The sequence below is a fragment of the Tamandua tetradactyla genome, chromosome 8 (genome assembly GCF_023851605.1).
Source record: "Tamandua tetradactyla isolate mTamTet1 chromosome 8, mTamTet1.pri, whole genome shotgun sequence".
Lineage (NCBI taxonomy): Eukaryota > Metazoa > Chordata > Mammalia > Pilosa > Myrmecophagidae > Tamandua > Tamandua tetradactyla.
In genome coordinates, this window is record NC_135334.1 from 65,959,198 (window position 1) to 65,981,501 (window position 22,304).

General features: G+C 43.5%; 1 protein-coding gene and 1 long non-coding RNA gene across 6 annotated transcripts in view; one reads left to right on the top strand and one right to left on the bottom strand.

The window, feature by feature from the left end:
* Positions 1-14,614, top strand: part of TENM4 (teneurin transmembrane protein 4) — a 780,788-nt gene extending 766,174 nt beyond the window's left edge. For all 5 annotated transcript variants that reach the window (XM_077113447.1, XM_077113449.1, XM_077113448.1 and 2 more), the window contains 2 exons: positions 1,851-1,993; positions 13,560-14,614. In XM_077113447.1, the coding sequence (XP_076969562.1) occupies positions 1,851-1,993; positions 13,560-14,318 (902 nt within the window). In that variant the 3' untranslated portion in view covers positions 14,319-14,614. The remainder of the gene's footprint in view (positions 1-1,850; positions 1,994-13,559) is intronic.
* LOC143644442 (uncharacterized) overlaps positions 13,301-22,304 on the bottom strand; it is a 75,425-nt gene continuing 66,421 nt past the window's right edge. The window contains exon 3 of the long non-coding RNA XR_013156714.1: positions 13,301-14,392. This is a non-coding gene — a long non-coding RNA (uncharacterized LOC143644442). The remainder of the gene's footprint in view (positions 14,393-22,304) is intronic.

The following is a 22,304-nucleotide window of genomic DNA, read 5'->3' on the forward strand; positions in this document are numbered from 1 at the left end:
TTCCCTGAGCCAGAAACTGAGCTGGATACCTCAGAATACATTAAGTCCAATAATTTATGTAGTAAATTTAGAATAATTCTTGCTATACAATAACTTCACAATAAAAGGTAGAGCTAATATTCACACTCTTTTTATTAACTTGGTAAAATAGCCATTTCTATCTTCAATTTGCAGATAAGGAAACTGATCCTCAGAGTGGTTAAGTAAAGTGCCCAAGTTCACACAGTAAGTTAGAGAGCAAGAATTCGGACCTGAGTCTGTCTTGCCTCAACTGTCGTGTTCTTCCCCTTATGGGATCTTGCCCGTAAGGCTGAAGGTAGTGTCCAAACTTCCATTTTTCCCACTACTCCATCTCAGAGCCTCCAAGTTGCACACCCAAGAGTGAGGCTCTGGGAATTTCCAAAACAAAACAACAACACACAATAGAAGGCAAACATAAGGTTCTTGAATATGAGGGCAACATGAGACTTGCTGACGTTAAGTGTTGACCCCCACAGGCTACACCAAACCACTGGGATGGGCTCAGGGCCTGAGTAGGGTAGGGGAAACTGAAAAGGCAGTTCAGCCTGTGCTTGGAAACTAAACAGGGTTTCCCTAACCAGGTATCTCCTTTGGAAGGAACTCAAAGGCAGAGTTGTATGCCTGGTTTGGCTCAGATTATGCTTGAAATCCTGCCTGCCCCAGACTCTGGATTTTGAGTCTGTGGTCCACAGCTGCTTTGGCATCTTCATCTGCCCCTTCCCAAGAAAGCTGAGCCATGCCGGGATACAGATTCTCTCTCTCCAAAGGCCCCAAATCACCTCATACCTGCCATTCCAGACTTTTCCTGCTCCAGCCACAGTTGTCCCTTCTGGCTGTGTCTCAGCCATCCTGAGCTGCTCCCTATTTACCTGAACACTTCCTGCCCTCCCCTGCCTTCTCCAGGCCTGAGTACCCAAGGTGAGGGTCCATACGTTACCCAGGTTTTTACTTCCCTGGTGACACAGCACTAGCTACATAAAAGGCCCTCGGCAGTAGTTGGCCAAGTAACTTCCTGCACACCCCTGACCCTCTTTCTTTCACTTATGTTTTTCTGATTCCATTCTTTGTTGAGAGAAATGCTGCTTCCTGAAATCGCAAAATCCTACCAATCCTTATATGTTATTTCATAATAACTAATAGCCCCAAGGAATGTTATAGAGATAAGTATGGGGCTAGATGCTTAAGCCCAGTGTACAGACAGGAAAATGAAGGCACAGAGAGGTTAACTGACTTTCTTAGAATATCGAAGTAAATGAAAGGTAAGATGGGGTGGGGGGAATCACTTTGATCTCTGGTATAGACCATCTCCATACCCAGTGCACTTTGGCCCTGAGGCTCTAAGCTGTGCAAAGAAGGTAAGGAGAGGAGGGAGGAGTTTTGTTTCTTAAGTGAACATTTTCTCTGAAAACCAATCATTAAAACCTTTCCTTTGTATTTGGCTGTTTTACCGTCTGTGTTTCCTGTTATTGCTGGGGGTCAAGGTAGGAAAATCTTCATCTATCAACACCTGTCCCTGGAAATGAAACTCGAGGTCCTGTGGGTGGAGTGAGGGTCAAAAGGGAAGTTTGCAAACCTAAGTTTTATTTAAGCTTTATCTCTCTTGGGTATATACCTGTGAGGAGGATTGCTGGGTCTCGGAGTATGGAAAGTACAGCTTTAATATTGAGAAACAGTTTTCCAAAGTGGTTCTGTCACTGAATATTCCCGCCAGCAGTGCTGCATGTTCACACTCCCACTTACCTGTAGCTTAACGCCAGGCTGCTTTATTGAGATCAGTCACACCTGAGGTTTCCGTATTCCATGGGGGTATTTCTGCTCTCTCCACTCAGATGTCAACAGCTGGCTGCTCACCTTTGGATTCCAGCTGCACAATGTGATCCCTGGCTACCCCAAGCCAGACACGGATGCCATGGAACCATCTTATGAGCTTGTTCATACACAGATGAAAACTCAGGAGTGGGACAACAGCAAGGTAATGCCTGCGCATAGCTGCCCACCCCTCAGGCTATTCAGATGTTACAGAAGTAGATCCAGACAGCTTTTCAGGAAAGCTAGGGTCAGTAATGGAAAGAAACCAATATGGGGCCTCCTCAGTGCCTGTCAGAGACTGTTAACAAGTATTTAGTAACCCCAGCAATGTGCAAGCCACTGGGGACCCAGCTATAACTGCAGAGACCCTCACAAACTGCATTAAAGATTTGTGTAGGTAACAGTAAGTTTGGAGTTCCACCAAAATAACAAGGCTTTGTCACCACCCAGAACAAAAGTGCAAAGAGAGAAGGTGTGTTCTAACTACAAATGACATTTTCTGAGCACCTTCAACATACCTGGTCTTTGTGAGGCATTCTGCATAAGTTAGTTCACAAATATCCTGTAGCGCTGTTATTCCCATTTTATAGATTTAATGCCTGAGGCTTTTGCAATGCTGCACAGCTACAAAGGCAAAGCTGAGATTCAGACCCATATCTGTCTGTTGTTTATTATCTTCTGATGTACAGTGCCTGGCACACTGTAGGTGCTCAATAAATATTACTTTTTTTTTCTCCCTTTTATGATCTGATTTCAAAGACTCAGACCTACGTAGCTGAAAATGTCCTTAAAAACAGTCCCTTCGTACACCCCTCACTTCATATATTCATTTGCTCATTTGTTCCCTCCTACATTCGTGTGTTCTGTACTAGGAGCTGACTCTGCTGTGCCCTGTGGATGCAGGAAAGAATCAGGCAGAATAGGCACTCAAGGAGATCCCAGTTCAGGGCATAGCCCACTGAGAAGGAAAGCAGTGTGGCCAAATGTCCTACTGCTAGAGATTAGGAAATTTTGCCTAGATATTTCTTTTTTTTTATTTTTAAAATAAAAAATTTTAACATAAAAATAGGTCAAGTCTACTTAAAATTTAGGCCTAAGAGTCACCCCCAAGAGAGCCTCTTTTGTGGCTCAGATGTGGCCTCTCTCTCCAGCCAATATGATGAGCAGTCTCACCACCCTCCCCCTCCCTGCGTGGGACATGACTTCCAGGGGTGTGGACCTTCCTGGCAACGTGGGACAAAGATCCTGGAATGAGCTGAGACTCAGCATCAAAGGACTGAGAAAAACCCTAGAATGAGCTGAGAATTAACATCAAGAGACTGAGAGAACCTTCTCAACCAAAAGGGGGAAGAGTAAAATGAGACAAAGTGTCAATGGCTGAGAGATTCCAAACAGAGTCCAGAAGTTATCCTGGAGGTTATTCTTACACATTAAGTAGATATCACTTTGTTGTTCAAGATGTAGTCGAGAGGCTGGAGGGAATTGCCTGAAAATGCAGTGCTGTGTTCCAGTAGCCATGTTTCTTGATGTTGATTGAACAATGAAATAGCTTTCACAATGAGACTCTGTGAATGTGAAAACCTTATGTCTGATGCTCCTTTTAGCTACTATATCAACAGAAGAGTAGAACATATGGAATAAAAATAAATAATAGGGGGAACAAATGTTAAAATAAATTCAGTTTGAAATAGTGGTAAATGAAAGCAAGGGGTAAGGGGTATGGTATGTATAGTTTTTTTTCTCTATTATCATTTTATTTCTTTTTCTGTAGTCTTTTTATTTCTTTTTCTAAATCGATGCAAATGTACTAAGAAATGATGAATATGCAACTATGTGATGATATTAAGAATTAGTGATTATATATATGTAGAATGGAATTTCTAAATGTTTTGTTTGTTAATTTTTTTTAATTAATAAAAAAAGTTTAAAAGAATATACAGAGAGCGAGGGGCCATACTTGCAGAAGGTGCCCGTTAAACTATAAAGAATAAAAGAAAAGGAGCTAGGTCCCTCTAGAAGTAGTTAACTATAAAGTTTACAAAATTAATTTGGTTAGCTGTTTGATAAATATCTGTGGAGGCAAATTCTCCCCCACCCCACACACAAAAAGGAATTCTACGTAGATTTTTCTAATGTGATAATTTAAACAATAAAGCTATTGTAAGAAAATAAAAAAATATATATTTTTATTGAGAAATTTTCACACACATACAGTCATACATGGTGTACAATCAGTGCCTCACAATATCATCAAATAGTTGTGTATTCACTACCATGATTATTTTTTAACTTTTTTTATTAATTAAAAAAAATTAACAAACAAAACATTTAGAAATCGTTCCATTCTACATATATAAACAGTAATTCTTAATATCATCACATAGTTGCATATTCATCATTTCTTAGTACATTTGCATCAATTTAGAAAAAGAAAAAGACAACAGAAAAAGAAATAAAATGATAATAGAAAAAAAAAAACTATGCATACCATACCCCTTACCCCTTGCTTTCATTTGCCACTATTTCAAACAGAATTTATTTTAACATTTGTTCCCCCTATTATTTATTTTTATTCCATGTGTTCTACTCTTCTGTTGATATAGTAGCTAAAAGGAGCATCAGACATAAGGTTTTCACATTCACAGAGTCTCATTGTGAAAGCTATTTCATTGTTCAATCAACATCAAGAAACATGGCTACTGGAACACAGCACTGTATTTTCAGGCAATTCCCTCCAGCCTCTCCACTACATCTTGAACAACAAAGTGATATCTATTTAATGCGTAAGAATAACCTCCAGGATAACCTCTCGACTCTGTTTGGAATCTCTCAGCCATTGACACTTTGTCTCATTTTACTCTTCCCCCTTTTGGTTGAGAAGGTTCTCTCAGTCTCTTGATGTTAATTCTCAGCTCATTCTAGGGTTTTTCTCAGTCCTTTGATGCTGAGTCTCAGCTCATTCCAGGATCTTTGTCCCACGTTGCCAGGAAGGTCCACACCCCTGGAAGTCATGTCCCACGCAGGGAGGGGGAGGGTGGTGAGACTGCTCATCATATTGGCTGGAGAGAGAGGCCACATCTGAGTCACAAAAGAGGCTCTCTTGGGGGTGACTCTTAGGCCTAAATTTTAAGTAGACTTGACCTATCCTTTGTGGGGTTAAGTTTCATATGAACAAACCCCAAGACTGGGGGCTCAGCCTATAGCTTTGGTTGTCCACACTGCTTGTGAGAATATCAAGAATTCAACTTGGGGAAGTTGAATTTCTCCCCACTCTAACCATTCCCCGAAGGGGGCTTGCAAATACTTTTCCAGTCACTGATCAAATCACTCTAGGATTCATCGGGGGATCACTCTGGACAAACCAACAAAATTTCATGTGCTACCTGAGATTCCAAGCACTTATGACATTCAATCAAACTATCTACATAAGTTATATTAGGAAATGCTCTAGTCAAAATCTAAATTTTGTAACAAATAAACATTTTTTGCTTTAGTCTCACACATAATGTGACATTTTAAAGTATTAGCTATCATCTATTTCAGCACCCTGCAATAATGACAATCCTTTATTCTTCCTCATGCAAAAACATTTTTAAAATTTGTACATTGTACATTTCACTATTATTATACACTCTAGGCATTCCTAGATTATACCATCTCGATCTTTAACATCTATCTTTCTTTCTGATTTCATTTATGTCCCCAGCCCTCCTCCCTCTATCATTCTCACATGCAGCTTCATTCAGTGTTTTAACATAATTACATTACAGTTAGGTAGTATTGTGCTGTCCATTTCTGAGTTTTTTTATCCAGTCCTGTTGCACAATCCATATCCCTTCAGCTCCAATTACCCACTATCTTACCCTATTTCTATCTCCTGATGGTCTCTGTTACCAGTGACATATTCCAAGTTTATTCACTAATATCGGTTCATATCAGTGAGACAATACAGTATTTGTCCTTTAGTTTTGGCTAGTCTCACTCAGCATAATGTTCTCTAGGTCCATCCATGTTGTTACATACTTCATAAGTTTATTCTGTCTTAGAGCTGCATAATATTCCATCGTATGTATATACCACAGTTTGTTTAGCCACTCATCTGTTGATGGACATTTTGGCTGTTTCCATCTCCTTGCAATTGTAAATAATGCTGCTATAAACATTGGTGTGCAAATGTCCGTTTGTGTCTTTGCCCTTAAGTCCTCTGAGTAGATACCTAGCAATGGTATTGCTGGGTCATATGGCAATTCTATATTCAGCTTTTTGAGGAACCGCCAAACTGCCTTCCACAGTGGTTGCACCATTTGACATTCCCACCAACAATGGATAAGTGTGCCTCTTTCTCCACATCCTCTCCAGCACTTGTCATTTTCTGTTTTGTTGATAATGGCCATTCTGGTGGGTGTGAGATGATATCTCATTGTGGTTTTGATTTGCATTTCTCTAATGGCCAGGGACATTGAGCATCTCTTCATGTGCCTCTTGGCCATCCGTATTTCCTCTTCTGAGAAGTGTCTGTTCAAGTCTTTTTCCCATTTTGTAATTGGATTGGCTGTCTTTTTGTTGTTGAGTTGAACAATCTCTTTATAAATTCTGGATACTAGACCTTTATCTGATATGTCGTTTCCAAATATTGTCTCCCATTGTGTAGGCTGTCTTTTTACTTTCTTGATGAAGTTCTTTGATGCACAAAAGAGTTTAATTTTGAGGAGCTCCCATTTATTTCTTTCTTTCTTCAGTGCTCTTGCTTTAGGTGTAAGGTCCATAAAACCACCTCCAATTGTAAGATTCATAAGATATCTCCATACATTTTCCTCTAACTGTTTTATGGTCTTAGACCTAATGTTTAGATCTTTGATCCATTTTGAGTTAACTTTTGTATACGGTGTGAGATATGGGTCTTCTTTCATTCTTCTGCATATATATATCCAGTTCTCTAGGCACCATTTATTGAAGAGACTGTTCTGTCCCAGGTGAGTTGGCTTGACTGCCTTATCAAAGATCAGATGTCCATACATGAGAGGGTCTATATCTGAGCACTCTATTCAATTCCATTGGTCAATATATCTATCTTTATGCCAGTACCATGCTGTTTTGACCACTGTGGCTTCATAATATGCCTTAAAGTCAGGCAGCGTGAGACCTCCAGCTTCGTTTTTTTTCCTCAAGATACTTTTAGCAATTCGGGGCACCCTGCCCTTCCAGATAAATTTGCTTATTGGTTTTTCTATTTCTGAAAAGTAAGTTGTTGGGATTTTGATTGGTATTGCGTTGAATCTGTAAATCAATTTAGGTAGAATTAACATCTTAACTATATTTAGTCTTCCAATCCATGAGCATGGTATGCCTTTCCATCTATTTAGGTCTTCTGTGATTTCTTTTAACAGTTTCTTGTAGTTTTCTTTGTATAGGTCTTTTGTCTCTTTAGTTAAATTTATTCCTAAGTATTTTATTCTTTTAGTTGCAATTGTAAATGGAATTCGTTTCTTGATTTCCCCCTCAGCTTGTTCATTGCTAGTGTATAGAAACACTACAGATTTTTGAATGTTGATCTTGTAACCTGCCACTTTGCTGTACTCGTTTATTAGCTCTAGTAGTTTTGCTGTGGATTTTTCAGGGTTTTTGATGTATAGTATCATATCATCTGCAAACAGTGATAGTTTTACTTCTTCCTTTCCAGTTTTGATGCCTTGTATTTATTTTTCTTGTCTAATTGCTCTGGCTAGAACTTCCAACACAATGTTGAATAACAGTGGAGATAGTGGACATCCTTGTCTTGTTCCTGATCTTAGGGGGAAAGTTTTCAATTTTTCCCCATTGAGGATGATATTAGCTGTGGGTTTTTCATATATTCCCTTTATCATTTTAAGGAAGTTCCTTTGTATTCCTATCCTTTGAAGTGTTTTCAACAGGAAAGGATGTTGAATCTTGTCAAATGCCTTCTCTGCATCAATTGAGATGATCATGTGATTTTTCTGCTTTGATTTGTTGATATGGTGTATTACATTAATTGATTTTCTTATGTTGAACCATCCTTGCATACCTAGGATGAATCCTACTTGGTCATGATGTATAATTCTTTTAATGTGTTGCTGGATTCGATTTGCTAGAATTTTGTTGAGGATTTTTGCATCTATATTCATTAGAGAGATTGGTCTGTAGTTTTCTTTTTTTGTAATATCTTTGCCTGGTTTTGGTATGAGGGTGATGTTGGCTTCATAGAATGAATTAGGTAGCTTTCCCTCCACTTCAATTTTTTTGAAGAGTTTGGGCAGGGTTGGTACTAATTCTTTCTGGAATGTTTGGTAGAATTCACATGTGAAGTCGTCTGTTCCTGGACTCTTCTTTTTGGGAACCTTTTGAATGACTGATTCAATTTCTTTACTTGTGATTGGTTTGTTGAGATCATCTATTTCTTCTTGAGTCAAAGTTGGTTGTTCATGCCTTTCTAGGAACTTGTCCATTTCATCTATATTGTTGTATTTATTAGCATAAAGTTGTTCATAGTATCCTGTTATTACCTCCTTTATTTCTGTGAGGTCAGTGATTATGTCTCCTCTTCCATTTCTGATCTTTTATTTGCGTCCTCTCTCTTCTTCTTTTTGTCAATCTTGCTAAGGGCCCATCAATCTTATTGATTTTCTCATAGAACCAACTTCTAGTCTTATTGATTTTCTCTATTGTTTTCATGTTTTCAATTTCATTTATTTGTGCTTTAATCTTTGTTATTTCTTTCCTTTTGCTTGCTTTGGGATTAGTTTGCTGTTCTTTCTCCAGTTCTTCCAAGTGGACAGTTAATTCCCGAATTTTTGCCCTTTCTTCTTTTTTGATATAGGCATTTAGGGCAATAAATTTCCCTCTTAGCACTGCCTTTGCTGCGTCCCATAGGTTTTGATATGTTGTGTTTTCATTTTCATTCGCCTCAAGATATTTACTGATTTCTCTTGTAATTTCTTCCTTGACCCACTGGTTGTTTAAGAGTGTGTTGTTGAGCTTCCACGTATTTGTCAATTTTCTGGCACTCTGCCTATTATTGATTTCCAACTTCATTCCTTTATGATCTGAGAAAGTGTTGTGTATGATTTCAATCTTTTTAAATTTGTTGAGACTTGCTTTGTGACCCAGCATATGGTCTATCTTTGAGAATGATCCATGAGCACTTGAGAAAAAGGTGTATCCTGCTGTTGTGGGGTGTAATGTCCTATAAATGTCTATTAAGTCTAGCTCATTTATTGTAATATTCAAATTATCTGTTTCTTTATTGATCCTCTGTCAAGATGTTCTGTCCATTGATGAGAGTGGGGAATTGAAGTCTCCAGCTATTATGGTAGATGTGTCTATTTCCCTTTTCAGTGTTTGCAGTGTTTGCCTCATGTATTTTGGGGCATTCTAGTTCGGTGCATAAATATTTATGATTGTTATGTATTCATGTTGAATTGTTCCTTTTATTAGTACGTAGTATCCTACTTTGTCTCTTTTAACCGTTTTACATTTGAGGTCTAATTTGTTGGATATTAGTATAGCTACTCCTGCTCTTTTCTGGTTGTTATTTCCATGAAATATCTTTTCCCAACCTTTCACTTTCAACCTATGTTTATCTTTGGGTCTAAGATGTGTTTCCTGTAGACAGCATATAGAAGGATCCTGTTTTTTAATCCATTCTGCCAGTCTATGTCTTTTGATTGGGGAGTTCAGTCCATTAACATTTAGTGTTATTACTGTTTGGGTAGTATTTTCCTCTACCATTTTGCCTTTTGTATTTTATATATCATATCTAATTTTCCTTCTTTCTACACTCTTCTCCACACCTCTCTCTTCCGTCTTTTCGTATCTGTCTCTAGTGCTCCCTTTAGTATTTCTTGCAGAGCTGGTCTCTTGGTCACAAATTCTCTCAGTGACTTTTTGTCTAAAAATGTTTTAATTTCTCCCTCATTTCTGAAGGACAATTTTGCTGGATATAGGAGTCTTGGTTGGCAGTTTTTCTCTTTTAGTAATTTAAATATATCATCCCACTGTCTTCTTGCCTCCATGGTTTCTGCTGAGAAATCTACACATAGTCTTATTGGGTTTCCCTTGTATGTGATGGATTGTTTTTCTCTTGCTGCTTTCCAGATCCTCTCTTTCTCTTTGACCTCTGACATTCTGACTAGTAAGTGTCTTGGAGAACGTCTATTTGGATCTATTCTCTTTGGGGTGCGCTGCACTTCTTGGATCTCTAATTTTAGGTCTTTCATAAGAGTTGGGAAATTTTCAGTGATAATTTCTTCCATTAGTTTTTCTCCTCCTTTTCCGTTCTCTTCTCCTTCCAGGATACCCACAACATGTATATTTGTGCACTTCATATTATCATTCAATTCCCTGAGCCCCTGCTCATATTTTTTCATTCTTTTCCCTATAGTTTCTGTTTCTTTTTGGATTTCAGATGTTCCATCCTCCGGTTCACTAATTCTAACCTCTGTCTCTTGAAATCTACCATTGTAGGTTTCCATTGTTTTTTCATGTCTTCTACTGTATCTTTCATTCCCATAAGTTCTGTGATTTGTTTTCTCAGACTTTCCATTTCTTCTTTTTGTTCATTCCTTGCCTTCTTCATGTCCTCCCTCAATTCATTGATTTGGTTTTTGATGAGGCTTTCCATTTCTGTTCGTATATTCAGAATTAGTTGTCTCAGCTCCTGTATCTCATTTGAACTATTGGTTTGTTCCTTTGACTGGGCCATATCTTCAAAATTCCTGGTGTGATTTATATTTTTTGCTGGCGTCTGGACATTTAATTACCTTAATTAGTTTATTCTGGAGATTGCTTTCACTTATCTTACCTAGGGTTTTCTTGCTAGATGAGTTTGTTGTCTATCTGTTCATTGACCTTCAGTTCAGCTTTTTCTGGACCTCTAGCTTAGGTTTTGTTTAACAGAGGGTAATTTTTCAGTTCTTGTTTTCTTGTTTCTTGTCCTGCTTGTAAGGTGCCTTTTCACTCCCCACCCTTAGGAGAGTCTACATAGGTATTACAGACTCCAGCCGGGTTTTCCCGGACTAAGCTGGCCTCCTTTCGGCGGGGAAGGAATCACTTGTGTTCATTTTCCCTGAGTGTGAGACCCAGCAGGTTGAAAGACTTTCCTGTGAAGTCTCTGGGCTCTGTTTTTCTTATCTTGCCCAGTATGTGGCGCTTGTCTGCCTGCGGGTCCCACCAGCAAAAGATGTTGTGGCTCCTTTAACTTTGGAAGGCTCTCCCTACTGGGGGTGTGGTGGAGACAGAGGAAAGGTTGTAGGCTGGTTTTAATGGCTTCAAATTACGAAGCCCTGGGGTCTGAATTCCTTGAGAGAGGGATTCCACCTGAGTTGCGTTTCACCCCTCCCGTGGGGAAGGTGCAGGCAGGAGACAGCCCTGAAAGCAGCCTGTTTCTGCATATGCTTGGGGCAGTTGCAGCCTGTGTAATCCCGCCGCTGAATCCAGAGGCAGCCAAGCCTCCGTAGAAACAGCCACAGAAGGTTCCGTTTCGTCCCCTTTCCTCTTTTTCGGTTAGCCCAATAGGCGACCTCCGCCTTGACCAGTTTCACCTGAGCTGGGGGCCTAATTTAAGTAGTCAGAATTTGTTTATTAATGCCACTATTGGTGTTTGGTTAGACTCAGTCTCCGCTACTGTTAGAGTTTCTTTCCTTTCTCTCCGGGAAGCTGCCTGTGGGGGAGGGGCGCCGGGCACCGGGCGCCACGGCTTGGGGAACTGCACGCGGCTTGGGGAACTCACTGTTCCAGAGACTCGCAGCCGGTCCAGCTTGTCCAGACTGGGGTACACTGTGTGTCCGGTCACTGTCGTTGCTCCGGGAGCTGTTCTGTACTGTTTCTGGTCATTTAGTAGTTGCTCTGGAGGATGAACTAAAATGCGCGCACATTACTAAGCCGCCATCTTGGCCCCCCTCTCAGATATTTCTTACTCGGTGCTCTAATCAACCTCATTGCCTTAGGCCTCAGCTTAGCCATCTCCTTCTCCCAGACTACAGAAGATGTGATTCTAACCTCTGTGCTCTGGTGACACCCTGTATTTTCTCTTGCAAACCGTTTATCATATTATTATGTTAATTCCTGTTTCCTGTATTTCCACTAGACTGTGAGCCCATAAGGGGTTGTTGTAGGTTTGTTTTTGTTTGTTTTAGTATCCAGCATACATCCTAGCACATAGTAGATGCATAGAAACCTCTCGTTGAACGAATAAATGGTTAAAAGGAGCAAATAAACAACCCTGTAAACTGGGTATCTTTCCCCATTTTATAGATGAGGAGACCAGGGTTCAGAGAGAAATTTGGCCAAGGTCACTCAGCTGAAAAGTAGCAAGAAAAAAGGCAATGAGAACCCAAGTCAGTCTGACTGCAAAGCCCATCCTCTTCGTGCCATTCTCTGCTGCCCACGACCTCCCCGTTATGCCCCTCTGCAATCCCACTGTCCTTCCAGTCTGTGCCCCAGATGCCCACAGTGCTTGCTGTCCCCACAGCTGCTTCCAGCAGCCTCAGCATTTCCTCCTCCCCATCAGTTTCTTTTCTGCACTCCACAGAGCCCCAGTCTCTGACTGCCTGTTTGCCAACCTTGCCTGTCAATGAATTATTGATTTCTGCCCTTGGCAGGCATCGGAGATCTTTGTTGTTGAGCACTACAGCTTTTGTGAAACTCTAGGAAATAATTGTTCACAGACAGGGTTCTATTAATTATAAAGAGGACTTAATTTCCTTGAGAAGCCGATGGGTCTCCTTCTAAAGCCATTTCTCTGAGTTGTTGATAAGGCCCTGGGGCTTTCCTGAGCATCACTTCCCAAGTGTCCCAAGCCAGGGGAGGGATATGAATACAGTACACAAAGTTGAGAGGGCCCAACTTGTCCCCCAAAACAACCAAGAACAGAGGTGCCTGAGAAGCCCCAAGAAAGCACTATGGGTAAGACACTGTCCTTGAAAACCATTTCTAAACACCACGAAGAGTAAAAAAGCAGGGTAAGAAGGTATATATACATCACTAATTTTCATCTTACTGTACCTTCTGGCCAAGAGTTCATTTCTTGACATCCATCCCTCCTTTCGTTGTACCCCACTTTCTCCACCTCTTTCCTCCACCTTCAGACTAAGATTCTTTTGAGCCTTATTTGCACCTCTCTACTCCAGCTGTCCTTGAAGCTGAGCCTCCAGAACCAGACCTAAGTTCTAGTTGAACGCTTATAGCTGTGTGACTGTAGGCCAGTTACAATCTCTCTGAGCTTTAGTTGCCTTAATGGTAAAATCAGAAAATAACAGTACTTATTATATAAAGTTATTGTGAAGATCAAATAAGGAAATGAATGTTAATTGTTTAGCTCAGAGAGCAAGAACTATTAGCTGTAGTTATTATTACCTCTCTTAATCCACTGGTTATCACTTTTGACTGTTATTCTTTATTGTGCATCTGTCCTTCCCTACCAGATTATGAGTTCTTCAAGAGCAGGGATGATGTCAGATTTTTATTTGTACCCCCAATTCCCAGAACAGAACTTGGCTCAGAGTACATGCTTCCTTAACATTCTGAACAGAAGAGCAGGTGACTAGATGGATGAAGAAGGCTGGATGTTCTTCCAGTGATTGACAGTAGGGCTAGATGCTACAGGCTAATAAATGCATGCAGATTTGATTTTGTTATTTAAGATGATTCTCCAGGCTTTTGCAGTTGTTTCCTTATCTTACTTTTTCTCTCTCTTGCTCTGTTCCTCCCATCAGTCTATCCTCGGGGTGCAGTGTGAAGTGCAGAAGCAGCTCAAGGCCTTTGTCACCCTAGAACGCTTTGACCAGCTCTATGGCTCCACCATCACCAGCTGCCAACAGGCCCTAGAGATGAAGAAGTTTGCATCCAGTGGCTCCATCTTTGGCAAGGGGGTCAAGTTTGCCTTGAAGGATGGCCGTGTGACAACAGACATCATCAGTGTGGCCAATGAGGATGGGCGGAGGATTGCTGCCATCTTGAACAATGCCCAATACCTAGAGAACCTGCACTTCACCATCGACGGAGTAGACACCCACTACTTCGTGAAGCCAGGGCCCTCAGAAGGTGATCTGGCCATCCTGGGCCTCAGCGGGGGGCGGCGGACCCTGGAGAATGGTGTCAATGTCACCGTGTCCCAGATCAACACGATGCTCAATGGCAGGACTAGACGCTACACAGACATCCAGCTCCAGTATGGGGCACTGTGCTTGAACACCCGCTACGGGACTACATTGGATGAGGAGAAGGCACGGGTGCTGGAGCTGGCCCGGCAGCGAGCCGTACGCCAGGCTTGGGCCCGTGAGCAGCAGAAACTACGGGAAGGGGAAGAAGGTCTGCGGGCCTGGACAGAGGGGGAGAAGCAGCAGATGCTGAATACAGGACGGGTGCAAGGCTACGATGGCTTCTTCATGATCTCCGTCGAGCAGTACCCAGAACTGTCAGACAGCGCCAACAACATCCACTTCATGAGACAGAGTGAGATGGGCCGAAGGTGACAGAGAGGGCCAAGGCCTGGACTTCTTGCCAAAGACAGCTACTCTTTTGTGGCCGCATACCCGACTGTGTTGTACTAAAAAAAAGAAAAAGAAAGAAAAAAGAAAAAAATAATCCTTTTTTTAACAAGTGCAGAAAACAAACAAAAATACTGGTTGCATAGTAACTCATGCAACATTCTTTTTTTTAAGAAAAGAAGAACACAAATTTGGCCTTCACACATTTTTTGCAGAGAACAGAAGGTATTTTTTTTCTGTAGTGTGATCACAATGAAAACTTAATTGTCCTTTGTTCCCTTTATCTTGAGGATTTTTTTCCTTGTTGTTTGGGGTACGTTTCTTCTCGCAGAGGCACATCTCCAGGAGTGTGTCCTTGTCTGTCTCTAGGTACTCAGTGTGATGTGAGACATGAGTGTCTGTGCTAACTTGTCTCATGTGCAGCTCTTTCTTCTTCAATGGGATGGGGGGGTCGGGCAGGAGTAACAGGTACAAAGGGTAATGGGCCAGTGGAAAACCCCTTCCAAGGGGGCCTGGGCAGAATCTATAGGACCTGTGGATCTTTGGTTAGGCTCCTGAAGACGAGATGTGACTTTTTATTCACTGTGTTATGCCTCCAGAGAGCCACAGATGGCTTCATCTTGCTCCAGAGAATGTCATGAGCACCTTTTTCAGGCTGTCTCAAACTCCTGTCCTGGCTTTATACTTTGATGTTAAGTGAAACCCCCTACCCCTTTTACAAATCCCATGTAGTTGTCAGTGCCATCCCCATTCTGGGATGAGGAAAGTATCTCCCAGGTCCTTTCCCCTAGTCTGGTGATATAACATCCTGGTTCTGAGAGCCCTTCCTCCACAGGGGGTGAAGGCACCCAGGATGTCTGTCATTGGTCACTCCTACCATAATGTTCCTTATTGATGATCTCCTCCTCTCCCAAAGCCAGATACAAGAACCAGCCCTGCACAGCAAGCCCTCAATGTGGGCACCAAGACCAGTGAGGGGAAGGCCCGTGGCGAAGAGACGTCACTGGTGGCAAGGGTACTAGCCTACCTTCCCAGGTGATACCCTTTCCCCATGACCTTGGGTATCTTCCTTCTACAGCTCAGTTGCCACCACTGAGAAATAGGAATGTGAAGAGAGGTGCTCGGTGGCCTTTGATTCTAGTAAAATGCTTAAGGAAAAGTCAGCCAAATGGAGAAAAGTATGAGCCAAGCAACCTTCTAACCAGCACCTGAAGTCTCCTCTGCCCCCCTGTTTTCACAATCTAAATGCAGGGCTATGACTCAGCAGGATAGGCTTTCAGGAAATTCCTCCCGTGAAATCGTAAGATGGCTCCCCCTTTAGCACAGCCCTACCAGGTTTTTAAAGAGAATAAGGAGAAAGAAAGAAAGAGCTAATTTGGAGTGCCTGTCTCTTTCAGACAACCCTACCAAGATTGGTGGTGGTTCCTCTGGTTCCCGTGAATCCATCAACCAATCTAGAATGGTTCCTGGGAAGACCTGGGCCCAAGGTTATCAAGAAGAGACTTGAGCCCTCCCCTCACCAAGAGAGTATGTCCAGGGAGAAATAGCAGCCAACAGTCCAAGGAAAGCATGTAGGGGAGGAGAGAGTAACAGCAAGAGCTAAGAGCTTCTTGCTCAAGGATTCCATTCCTGGTTCATCTGCCTAATAACCATCATTATTACCACTCACAGGAGGCTCTGGGAGATAGGAGAGGAAGCCAAATGCTTCCTTTTGAGCTGGGCTTCTTAGAAACTGGGATTTTTATGGGTTACATTTACATTAAGTGTGGTAAATGAATTCTGAGTCTGAACTATTCCCCATGGAAACCTTGTTGTACTGATAAGCTCATGGCACCTTTATAGCCTTACTCACAGAGTCTTCAGAATATTACACAAGTTAATGAAATCAAGGTCTCTTACTGCATAAGAATTGGAGCAGCGTGTAGTCTGGGTTCTGCCTGGCAGGCAGAGGTGTCCAAAGCTTCTCGGGGAGAGAAGATTTCGCCTTATATCATCCCTTTGGAATTAGAGGATGTGTTTCGCTAAGTGCTCTTTCTGCTTCCAAAAAAAGCCACACTTCCACAACAGTGTGTCTCAGCCTGTTTGCCCATTGCCTCTGGATCTAGAGCACCACTCAGCCATGGTGGTCCCCAGGCCTGCTATGCATGGCATCACAGGCCATGGGGACTCCCATCTGGCAGTATCGTTCTTGGATGGGATACAAAAAAGCGTGACCTGATGAACACAAGTTCTTTATCCAAAAGAGACTTACACCTCTCAAAATGTACTCATGATATCAGGGGTTCTTAGGCAAAGCTTTCCTGTCCATTGCCTGGTTGCCTGACACCCAGTCAAGACTCACTGAGGACATCTAAACTGGAGGTCAGACAGCATGAGGGCCAAAGGAACCATCTCCCTACAGCTCCCCGTCCTCTCTGTCCCTCCTCCACACCCAAACCTACCCCAATCCCCACCAAAGAAAGGATCTCAGGGGTGGTAAAAGCAACATCATGGATCTCAGTTTCACACCAGTTCTGTTGCTATTAGAGACAGGGCTTCTGGCCTTGACTCTTTAGGGTCGGTTTCCGTTTAGGCTGGAAGGCCAGTTTGCGCCTCCTCTCTCAGTTTATCCTCCTGATGGAACCAGCAGCCCCAGTCCCAAGGGGCTGAATTTGAAGGCATGAGCCTGAGTTCCCAGTGCCTGCTTAGTGGCCTCCAGCTATCAAATCCCATCCTGCTGGCACCTGCCCTTTGGGACACCTGCCAACATCTATCCGTTCATTGGAGCTACAAGCACTCTCTCAGTCCCAGGTTTAAGACGTTCTGCAAAGTGTTGATTCTGGCTCTGGAGGAAGGTCGTGTTAAAACAGCGCCTGCCCTCTGCCCATCCTCCACCACACCAGTCGCGCCCTCATCCCCGGATCCTCTGCCATCACCTTAAGTTAGACTTTAGTGATTCCCCAACTTTATTTTGGGTAGGATGAGATTTCCTTTTTACCCGCACTCCAGAGAGACAAGTTGGAGGGCAGAAGTATGACAAGAGGAAGAAGGGGGAGGGGCGGCGCTCCATGGTAAATTACACCTTTGTCAGCCCTGATCCTTGTCTCTCCAAATTGCTGGCTAAGAATGAACCCAAGGACCAGACCAGTGCCTGATTTCTACTTAGGAACGGGGGGATTTGATACAATCCCTCGAAAATTGAATGGAGGTTGAGAATGGCCAAAGGGTGCACTTTTAGATAAATTGGGTGAGGTATGGTTGGGAGCAGAAGGTCACAGCAAGGTAAGGGAGGCGAGTAAAACCTGGCGGTGTTTTCATGGACTCATAGCCAGGAATCAGAATTGGGATTTTTTTGTTTTTTTTTTTTTTAATAAAAAAGACCTTTACAGCTGTGACTTGTAAGTGTCACCTTTATAGATGGCAGGGATTTCCATTATGCAAGACAAGACTTTTAATGTGAAATCTTAGAACGCGGTTTTACATTTCCCGGCATTGTATTCTTGGTTGCTCCAGGTGAAGGCACCGACACTGAGCTTTGTGCCCAGGAGAAATGAGCATGCTAGGCCCCAGCAGAGTCTGGGGGCTTTAGGGTCTGAACACCTGATGCTCGCAGTTGAGTTGATTCTCCCTTCCTCGCAGCAGCCACTTAGCCCAGGTGGTGGTTCCTGGCCCTGAGCTTGAGACACCCCTGCCTGAGGGAGTTCAGAAAGAACCCAGTCTCTCCTTTTCTTTGGAGGCCTCCTTCAGACTAAAAGCCCTCCATTTGAGGCTCGTAATTTCCAGCTAAGTTTATACACTTCTCCCTATTTTATTGGAGGGAAGAGAATTTAAAAAAAAAAACAGAACTTTGTAATTCAAGGCCCTTTCACTTAACCTTCAAAAAAAAAAAAAAAAACAGCAAAATCATTTTACAGACTCATTGCTCAGGTGATCGAGAGAAACTTTATCCTCTCCAACCTTTACATTCTCAAAAACCAGCCTTGTTTACCTCACTGCCCCAGACAGTGGTAAACGCTTAGGTTTCATGACCAATGTGCACATGAGTGGAAGAGCAGAGTGGAGGAGGCCTGGATGGGGGCCCCTGTTGCGTTTCATACCCCCTTTGGAATGCCAAAGGCGTAATCCTGGGTGACCTCCTGGTCCCCAAGAAAATGTGATTCCTTCTGAGGGCAAACCGCCAAGGGAGAACGAACCCTCGGGCAAGCTCCGCTGTCCCGGCCGAAGCTGAGTCCCAGGGGCCTGGCAGTGCCCCTGCAGCCCTGGAGTCACCACACACCAGAATCCCACTTTTCTAAACCCGCCTATTCTTGAGGATTTCTGAACCCACAGCTTCGGCAGAAGGACTCTGTGCCAAGCTGCCCCGGACGACCGACACTGGAGACTCTGGCCTTACCATGTGGAAATAGTTTTCCTGACGTCTGGAACTAATTTTGAGAAGTTTTTTTTCTCAACACTTTTGTGTTTCTAACACTGTATTCTTGACCGTGTAAATACCGACAAGGCTGTAAATAAATGCAGATGTAGATACCTTCTAGAAAAAAAAGGGGGAAAAAAGCATAAAAACAAAACCAGAAGTGATCCCGTGTAGCCTTCGTTGACAAATAAAAGAATATTTTGTGTTTAAAGGTGTTCGGTGGCCTTTGTTTGGAAGGTAAGCCAAGTGGCTTCCTGTCGCCTGTCTCAGCCCTGAGCCGTTCCACAGAGTTTGCACTTCTGGACGGTGTATCAGGATGACCTGCAAAGAGAATCGAGTCCTAGATCCCAGGGTCCCCCCTCAGCCTGGCGGCACACAGCTGCCGTGAAGAGGGACTTGCAGGGGCTACGAAGGTCCTGGGGCTTCACACCACGACTGAATGAGATGAATGCCGGAGCTCTCTGACCTCAGCCAGCTCTGCACTGCTCCCACCACCCCTTGCCGGGCAATGTCCAGCTTCTTTCCTTGCTGGCCTGCGACAGACTCCATGGGGCAGGTGAACCCTCCACTGCTCAGGACAGAGAGGCTGTGCTTTCCACCAGGCACACACAGCTGTCCACGGCGCCACTGCATTCCACTAGGTGCACCTTTAAATATGAATGATGACATATTCACCCTACAAATCGTTTCACCACCTACCAAAACTTAGGAAAAGAAGAAAACCCTGAAGAGTAGCACCACCCCAACACAACCACTTGGCACCACTTCCCCCCACCCTACATATTCGCCATGTATCTTTTTAAAATCTACAGTAGTTGTAATCACAACATACAAGTAATTTTTCGCCCTGCTCTTTACATTTAACTTCACATTTAACCTTTCAGCCCTAGGAATCAGGGATGACAGCTGGAGGTTTAGGAAAGTGCATTTGCCAAGCCCAGCTCCCTCGGGTTAGTGGCAAATCATATGGAAATCCAAATAACTGTCCTTGGAGGACAGGAATAAGAGCAGAAGGTGTAGCCAGGTGGCCTCAGGACTGGCTCACCACCAAGGCTTCAAGGAAGGAGCGTCAAGCTTCCAGCCTTTCTGTGTGGCCCCACCGCCCATGCCATCGGGCTTCCGTGGAACCCAGGAAACACTTGTGGTGGTAAAAATGAAAACAAAATACGGCTTTTGGAGTCAGGACAAATTAGGTACAGACTCTGGCCTAGCACTTAACTGTGTAATCTCAGGTAAGTCATTTAACCCCTTCCATCGATAGCGAGGGTATGATGATCCCGACCGCACCTTAAATAGAGGCTTTATCATGAAACCCATTGCTCAGGCACAACAGGCCTTCACCCAGTGTACGTTTTCCCTCACTCCAGCTTCTTTCCTTCCTCCACCCGCCCTCCTTTCAAAGTCCAGTAGTCTCCCACTATGCCAGTAGTTCTCAAATTTTGGCTTACATCAGAATCACCTGTAGGTTTAAAACACAGGTTGCTGGGACCCACCTCCAGCATTTCTAAATCAGTGGATCTGGGTGGGACCTCAGGATGTGCATTTCTAAAATGTTCCCAGGGGATGCTGATGGCCCACCACGTACTTTGAGAACTACTGCTGACTACTTTGGCCTTGATGCTATATACAGAATAAACTACTTAGCAAGCATGTAAGATGCCCTTAGTTGTAGCAAACCTAGCACTTCCAGCCAGTTGAGCAGGTGTACCAGCACCTCTTCTGCCATTGCCCCTAGGTTTCCCCACAGATTCCAGAGTAGGCTGCATGGGAGCAAGAACCTGCCCCAATGGTACCCACAGACTTCCCCACCCAGAAAATCCCACTTGTTCTTTAAACCCAGTTTAAATGTAATCCCAAAACCCTCTCACTGCTCATTACTCTCTCAGAAGGCATTTGCCGAGCATCTACCACTGCCTGGCCTTTTTCAAGGAGAGATTATTCATGAGTGTGAGCTCCTGGAGGCCGACAGAGGCTGGGTCTAATCTCCCAGTGTACCCAGTGCCCAAAGCAGTGCTCGGCCAGGGGGCATCCTCCTAAAGTCAGCTTTCCCTTGGCCTTAGAAGATCAAGAGAAAGAAAGGAGTTGTCTCCTGTCCCCTTCTGAGTAGATGCCACCCCTCATCTGAGCTGGGTGTTCCACCTCCCTCTTACTCTCCTGGCAAAGCTGCAATAGCTGCCACAAAGCCTCTGGAAAGGAAAAAGGGATGGACAATAGGGCTGGTCTCCTTACCAGCATGCCCCAGCTACTCACTTCCCTCCATAACCACATCCTCGAAGTTAGATGGGTGATACAGACTTCCCTGCTCCATCAGAAGCCACGGAGATAATTGCATCATTTGAGAGAAAGGATTTTAAACTGTGAGATAGTATGCCTTTTCCCATTTCCAAGGGAAATGCGTCTAAGAAGTTAAACCTCTTACAGGGACATTCCACTTGGTCACATACCCCCGCCCCCTTTGAATTTGTTCCCTGCCCTCAAACTGGCATCTCACTGGGAGTTTCTCCTTCCACCCTCTAAGGTGGAAATCATCCCCAACCCTTCGGAAGTTCCACCCCTACTGAGAGCCCATCCTTATCCCCATCAGGCAATCTACTGGGCCAAAACTCCCCAGCATTTATTTCCTCAATTCTGAATAAGTCTAGAATAATCCCAGGGTGGGCTCCAGCCTCCACTTCCAAGCCAGTCCCCTTTCAAGGTCTCCTGGGCAGTAGGACTTCCAAATGCATTCTTTATCCCATATTCGTCGGCACACACACATCTTGCATGGACAAATATCAATACTCAGAGGCAGATTTGAAATTCCTTCCAATTCATATCAGTGCTCTTAGAGTAACAACCTCTCCCCTAGTCTGTGAGATGAGAAAAGAGCAAATGGAGTCATCCTTTCAGATACAGATAATTATTATATATGGCTGAGTGGAAGGATGGATGGATGGAAGGAAGGGGAGGATGGCTGGAAAAATAATGAATGGTTGAATGAATGAATGTCACAGTCAAGCTCTTCAGGAAGCCAGGGGGGAGGAACTGCAATTAATAAGCAAATATTAATGAATATTTTATGTATGTAAGATACTATCCTGCGCAGCCCTAGGAACTCTAAAGATATAAGACAGAACCTTTTGTTCCTAAATATCACCACCCAATCAGGGAATCTAGAAAGATTCAGAAAACAGACTCTGTCATACCAAGGAGCATATGCTATGAATCATTATTCCATATGTCTCAGTGCCCAAGCTTTCTAGAACTCAGAATTCTGGCAAAGGAGGGCAGAAATCTTCCAGGCTTGTCTCACAGAGAGGTGGCCAAAGGCCACGTCTCTGTATCCAAGAGGCACCGTAAACTCAAGCTCAATCTTGGGAATAGGGAGTTTCCAAAATTATAGCAGAACCAGTGCAGCACCGTCAGGGGCCACAGGCACAGCAGGGAGTAAGTATGTGAACTAGATGGGGCAGGGGCTCCCAGTGTTAGGGCCATCGGGAGCAAAACCCCATCAATGTCCAAGGGTCTGACTCAGACCTCTAGGGGCGGTGTCTGGGTCCAGGCAGAGGGGCTGGAGGGACGAGCAGCAAGGCCCGGAT